The 7,247-nt window shown below is 45.5% G+C and overlaps 1 protein-coding gene across 1 annotated transcript; it reads left to right on the top strand.

Annotated features, from left to right (window-relative positions):
• The first annotated feature begins 5,637 nt into the window (after positions 1–5,637).
• LOC123429517 (momilactone A synthase-like) lies at positions 5,638–6,989 on the top strand. Its single transcript, XM_045113544.1, has 2 exons — positions 5,638–5,914; positions 6,011–6,989. Exons 1-2 carry the CDS (start codon positions 5,817–5,819, stop codon positions 6,807–6,809), a joined length of 897 nt encoding a protein of 298 aa, XP_044969479.1. The 5' UTR covers positions 5,638–5,816; the 3' UTR covers positions 6,810–6,989.
• The last annotated feature ends 258 nt before the right edge of the window (positions 6,990–7,247 follow it).

The raw sequence follows: 7,247 nt of genomic DNA, 5'->3' as shown, positions 1-7,247 counted from the left end.
GCTATGACCATCTATATTGGTCGTAATTAGCTACAAATTAGGCACCGAAACAGGGCTATGTGCTTTACGACCTTTTCCAGTAAGGAAGTTACGACCTTTCTGATGAAAAAGGTCGTTAGTTTTTGGGATTAGGACCCCTTCGGGCATCTTACGACCAATTGGTCTCAAATGGTCGTAGATTTACGACCAATTCTGCGAGTGTCACTGACAGAAGATCGTTAGTTGACATATTTCTTGTAGTGTTCCTGTCAGCGCCTGGCCCCCTACCACGCTCTCTAAACCATTCTGCTTTAAGATTTTTGAATACTTCCGCTGATGGGGGATGCAACCCATCACCACATTCCTTGAAAAGGTGTCCAAAGCGACTGCAAACAGTCGCCAATCCCGCACGTGCTCAAACTTTATCCTAAAGATCTCCCACTTCTTCTTAATGACGAATGAGACGACATTCTTCATAGGTTTGGTGACATCTATCTTCACTCTGACCCTGAAAAGGTTGCCTTCAAAATCTTGAGATTTTGGTCCTGCATAAATGAATTTTCCCACCGTAGCCGCCAAATGTTTTAGAAAATGCAAGAAACCATTTGGCAAGTCGTGGATCTGGATCCACATGTCAACTTTGTTTAGCGGGATAGTTGAAGGGCAGATGAAACCATCATACAACGCAATTACCACAACCTTTCCATTGAAGGCCAACCCCCTTCTTCCATCACACGTTCCCAGTCGCCAAGACATGAGAATTTCAGTGTGTATAGATTGTCACTCAGCGGACGGATCTTAACATCCTGCACCAAGTTCCAAGCAACTCTCATATTCATGTAGAACCAGTACTGACTGTAGGGCCTGTCGATGTGAACCCTAGCTGCTACCATCCATCGGGTTTCCTCTTCTGGAAGTTCATCGTCCGCAACCACCACGTCATTCAGATCTTCCTTTTGGAGCCCAAGCTCCTCCATCATCGCTTCTAGGTTGCTACTAGCCAAGCCTGAGCCGCTCGATCCTGATGCTGGATCATCCATCGAATCTCTTGCCCGTGAAAGAGAAACGGTTCCGCGGGCGGGTGTCCCAAAGTACCCTCCTCGAGGCTGCTCCAGTCGGGGATATGGATCCCCGACTATCGGCGATGAAGGAATAGACAAGGGAGGTGATCTCCACGGTGGTCGTGAAGGCGCTGTCGGGGGAACAGAAACCCTATTTAGAAGGGTTTTTTTTCTAATGCCCACATACTAAGAAGAGCCTAAACGACGTACGTGAATGTCCACTTACAGTAATAAATGGGAACGTGGACAGCCCTCCAAAGTCCACAAAACCAAGCGGCCGACGCACCCAAATCCCGTCTCATTTCTCAGGCTGGCCATAGTGGGGGTATCATAGCTAATATCATAGTCTTGGGACTAGCAAACATGTTGATGTGGCAAGTACTTAAAGAAGAGAGAGGGGGTTAGAGTAACATAGGTAGATACAGTATCATGTTAAATGCTATGCTACTATGTGTCATGCATACCAATAAATGAGACCATCTATAATACTAATTTATGATACTATGCACTATGAAGATAGTATCATACAATAGTATCATACTATATGTTACTCCCCACTATGAGCAGCTTCAAAGTAACAATGCCGCCATGCCATAGGCCTCGCAACGTCGGTCTCGCTCGCTTCCACCCCCACACCTCATGTGACCGTCTCCTATAATCGTTGTCTCTTGCTGTGGTCGGTTGGTCGGTGCCAAGCCGCAATGGTCGATTGAAGGCGACCCGAGGCATCAGCACGGTGTACCAATCGCTTAGACAATGGATTGCAAAACTTAGACCGCCAGTTTGACCATTCAGTGTTGGCTTTCACAAGAACCGAAAAAAATCACAGATTTCAAAATAGTTCATATAAAATTAAAAAAATCACAAATTTGAATAATTTCATAAATTAGAAAAGTTTGGGAATTTGAAAAAAGTGCACAAATTATGAAAAAAGTTCATAAATTTGAAAATAGATCATGAATGTGAAAACCTTAACCAATATTTTTAGTGAATTTGAAGAAAGATCATAAATTATAAAAAAAATCAAAATTTTGGAAATAGTTCATAGATTTGCAAAAGGTACGCGAATTTGTTTTTTTATGAATTTGACAAAAAAAACTATGCATTTGAAATTGTTCATGATTTTCGATAAAGGTCGCTAACTTACAAAAATTCATGAAATTTAAATAACAAAAGAAAAAAAGGAGAAAAAACCCGACAAAGCCGAAAAGGACAAAAAACCCAAAGAAAATCAGCTTTGGAGGGAAGCTTGTAGATGATTCCAAAAATGGGTGCTGAAGAAAAAATCAGCGGGGTGTGACCCCTGTACAGATTGTCCTCTATTTGACGCTAGAAGCGGCACATAGGATATAGTTGATCTTCTTATGGCTACTCGTCCAATCCTTAAGCGCCAGTAAACAATCCTGCTCTCCCGCCTCACTCAGCTGGGCTAGGCTTAACAAAGGCAACGCCACCAAATCACTCGAGTCGCAGCCTCGCAGGTTTTGATGGCTGACCGGTCAACCTTTGGACATAAAACACAAATCCTATTTTTTTTAAACAAATAGAAAACACAAAATAAAAAATCATGGATTTGAAAAGGTTCATAGATTTACAAAATAGTTCATGAATATGAAGAATTTCAAATTTTGAAAATGTTCATGAATTATAAAATGATCCTGGATGTTGATATAAATGACGGGTTTTAAAAAAATATCAATATATTAGAATTTATTCATGCAGATGACAAAATTCACGACTTAAAAAAGGTTCATGAATTAGAAAAATGTTCAGAAATTTGAAAAAGTTAACAAAATCAAAAATAATATCATGCTTTGAAAAAGGTTTGCAATTTCAAAAGTTCCCTTGAGTTTGAAAAAAGTTCATGAATTTGATATTTTCTACCAAATTTCATAATAAATTCACAATTTTGAGGGGGAAAAATCAACAATCTTGAAAAAATACATGAATTTAAAAAAGGTTCACGAACGTGAGAAAAGTTGACAAATTTGGAAAAAATTCACGCATTTTAAGAAATAAAATGTAAAAAAAAGGAAAATGAAAATGTAAAAACCGAGTAACAACAAGAAAACCAAAACACGTGTTTTATCCTAGGTTTTTGAAAAACCTAGATAGACATCTTCTTCCAATTCGTGTTACCATGCATCCAAGATCCACAGCTCGGGACCCCCTACCTTGAGGTCAGCTGGTTTTCACACTCACAACAACGACTCTTATATGTGCCGACCCATTAGGACTGAGGTGAGCGAAGGGGCTCCAGTTATAAGTAACCCTTTATTTGGCGCTTTAGGCGGCAAATACGGTCTCGGGTCCGTCTTCCTTGCATTCCCCTCCACAGTTTCTTTGGCTTTCAGTAGTCAATCCATCTTAAAATACTTGAAAGAATATGTTCTGCTAAAGAGAACTGTATGACCAATAATTAGTCTACGTGTATATTTTATGTGATGTAGAATGGATATCATTAGATTCATATTGTAAAGAACATATTTATGCTTGCGACATTGTGTCTTTAAAATCACAGATTGGTAATGGTGTAATTATTGTCAAAGACTTGTCCCTGAAACCTAATATGTATAGTAAATATGAAATGTAGGAATAGTAGAACCAGCCCACCAGAGTTGTTGTCCTAACTTAACACATTATTTTAAAACATTGAAGAGATTTCTACTTCCTGATCTCTGCACCAATTAAAAATGCATACAATTATTTTAATATAAACACCAAGATAAACATGATTTTCGGGATTTCTTTAATAAGTACAAGATTTTTCTTGATGAATGGCTTCATCACACATCAAACTTGATTCTTAATAAATAAAGAAAAGCCCATGTTCATCACTTCTCAAGTCTAAAAATTGGACACGGATCGTATAGCTGCACAACCACGTGCCAAACCACTATGAAATTTTGTGTGCATTCATGCATTCATAAGTATGACTCTGTGTTTGTATATGCGAGCATATGTGATTGTATTGTGTTAAATAAACATAAACCGGGATCAGGCTATATCGCTCTATATAGTCCTAGACAATAGAAAAATGTTCAGCAACTAACGATAGTTCGATACCTTTAGCGATAATACATAGTATCATTTTAATGAGACCATAATCAGCTAGCTGATCCGGGTCACATGATATTGTGTAAGGGCATCTGTAAAGTCGACCCGCAAATCTCTCTATGTGTTATGATCACGTTTGTTCGGACTTTAAAAGTCATTCAACACAGTTTTATAGTTCGCACACGTGACCACGCCCCGCTTTTGACAATTCTGACCCACCGAAACCATTCCTCACTCGCGCGCGCGCCTTCCCATCCAGCGCCAGCTGACCGCATTCATATCCCTGTAAAACAAACCGAAACTTGGGACGAAAACTTGGAACGGAGGCAACCTCATACTGCCTTCACCATTGAAGCACCGCACCGGTCGAGGGCGTTGCCCACTGCATGCCCAGTTGCACATGCCTCCTCGCCGCATTCAAATGCATCCACTAAACCCGTGTGGAAGCCGAGGAACCTACCCCGACCACACATTTGTTCATGAACAGGCCGGCATTAAACGCAACGTCGGGCAAACTCCTCTTGTACATCTTTCATTTAAACGAGGTCAAACACCTCGCAAGAATCGCACCACCAACTCTGCTCTCCATCTCCTCCTTCTCCACCCGTTCGATGCAATCTGACAAGCAGGACGAGCAGTTCTCTAGAGTAAAAGCCATCTGGATGGCCCATCGAGCCCATCGGATGCAAGCGAGGCAGCTCGCTGCTGCACCTCCCGCGCTTGACCCGACGAAGCAAGGTGTCGTCCCAAGCCGGTGCATGGTTCAACAACTCACCGCTCGAAGCCAGCTCGCGAAGGAGTAGCTAGTTGCTGCAGGCCGGTACCGCTGGGAGCACGGCGACACGAGCATTGTCGCAGCCGTTGACGCCCTGCTGGTAGAGAAAGAAGCCATCTGCATATAGATCAACGAGTCAGTGGCCGGCGCGTGCACGTTCGTCGTTAACATCGAGGGAAAGTAGAACACGGGAGGCCACCACAACTTGTCTCACATGTAGGCCATCGCCGACGCGTCCCCAGCTTGTACTGACCTGCCCAGTTCTTTATCTTAAACCAACGACGGCCCTTGTCTGGGCTCCACGGAAGTGGAGGAACCCCCTTCCCCTCTGGCCGAAGCATCAGTTGGCGATTACATTCCAATGAGCGGTGGAGTGTATGTGTATCGTTCGAGTGCGGCTGTTTTTTTAGTTTAAATATATTCAATATGTAAACGTTTTCATCCTTTTACATGAAATTCATTATGTTTATATGAAATCCAACCATGGTTGAATGAATCTTATCCATTATGTTCAAACTCTTATCAATTAAAATGTATACAACCAGAGTTGAATGACAGTCTTTCGAATCCGTGTCCATGGACGGATACATTAGGAAATTTGCGGGTGGCTTGGAGATGGTAGCGTCCAAAACAGCACCCCACTGAACGGTGGAACAATCATCACAAACAGGTCTGACTTTATGCCTCCCACATTCATACCTATGCTGCTGGGTGTCCGCATGCACCATGCGAGAAGATAAACAAATGGCATGAAGTTGAATTCCCCGCCAAAAAAATATGATGCCAGGAAAACGACGTCCTTTTCTAGACATAGCCGATCGAGCTCCAGGCTGCTCTGCTACATATCTCATCGATCACCAGCGCGCGCTCTTTCGATTATCCATGGTCATAAGCATCTGGTCTAGTCAAATCTAGCTCGGTCACGCGGCACCAGACGGGGCAGGATGTTCGGAGCAGTGAAGCATGCCGTCGTCTTGGCGAAGAATAGCCGACCCGTGTCTGCCTTCGCGAGCCACTTCTCCGCGGCTTCCACCTCGCAGAGGTGCTGGTCATCTGGTGATCTTAGCTTATGTTCTCGCTTACGAACAGATCATGGAAGGTCGTCCCAAAGGTGTTTGTGGGTTTGATTCATTTGTAGGTTGGCCGGGAAGGTGGCCGTGATCACCGGCGGCGCGAGCGGCATCGGCAAGGCGACGGCCGCGGAGTTCGTCAGGAACGGCGCCAAGGTCGTCCTCGCCGACGTCCAGGACGACCTCGGCCACGCCGTCGCCTCCGAGCTCGGCCATGATTCCGCATGCTACACGCGCTGCGACGTGACCGACGAGGCGCAGGTCGCCGCGGCCGTCGACCTCGCCGTGGCGCGGCATGGCCGCCTCGACGTCATGTTCAACAACGCCGGCATCAGCGGCACCCTAACGCCCGTCCCCCTCGGCTCCCTGGACCTCGCCGACTTCGACCGCGTCATGGCCGTCAACGCGCGGGCCGTGCTCGCCGGCGTCAAGCACGCCGCGCGCGTCATGGTCCCCAACCGCCGTGGGAGCATCATCTGCACGGCCAGCACCGCGGCGGTGCTGGGAGGCGTGGCGTTCCCGGCGTACAGCATGTCGAAGGCTGCGGTGGTGGGCCTCGTGCGCGCCGTGGCCGGGGAGATGGCGCGCGCCGGGGTGCGCGTGAACGCCATCTCGCCCAACTACATCCCGACGCCGATGGTGATGCGGTACATAGCCGAGTCCTACCCCGGGACGAGCGCCGAGGAGCGCAGGCGGATCGTGGAGAGGGACATGAATGAGATGGACGGCCCGGCGCTCGCGGCGGAGGACGTCGCCCGCGCGGCAGTGTACTTGGCGTCCGACGAGGCCGGGTACGTGAACGGGCATAACCTCGTCGTCGACGGCGGGTTCACGGTCGGCAAGGTGCCGAAAATGCCGGCGCCGTGACGTTGACAGGTCTTTGATGCGATCAAGTGTTCTGCCTTGGACCAATTGGACACGTTCGTTCTTCGCCGTTGCAGTTGGACAACCTGTTACGCTTCATAGTACTCCCTCTGTTTACCACTTAAAAAGAAGTACTCCCTCTGTTTTTTTAGTCTGGATATAATATTTGAACAACGCTATGCAGCGGCACCGCACCTATAAATTATCAGTGACGACGTAGCTAATCACCCTTTTAATGTAAAAATAGTGTTGCTTTATTAATTAGGTTACTTCAAGAAGCATTGTCATGGTGCGGCCAAACCCCCCTCTCTTGATCATGCATGCATCAAATGATATCATTAGATTTACTCTAAATGATCGAAATTAAAAAAAAAATATCTTTGAAACCGTTAATTCAATCGATGATCCGTTTTCGTCATCGACTTAGTTTTGATGAAATCT

Source organism: Hordeum vulgare, chromosome 2H (genome assembly GCF_904849725.1).
Source record: "Hordeum vulgare subsp. vulgare chromosome 2H, MorexV3_pseudomolecules_assembly, whole genome shotgun sequence".
Taxonomy (NCBI): domain Eukaryota; kingdom Viridiplantae; phylum Streptophyta; class Magnoliopsida; order Poales; family Poaceae; genus Hordeum; species Hordeum vulgare.
This window is presented reverse-complemented; position numbering and strand designations above follow the sequence as displayed.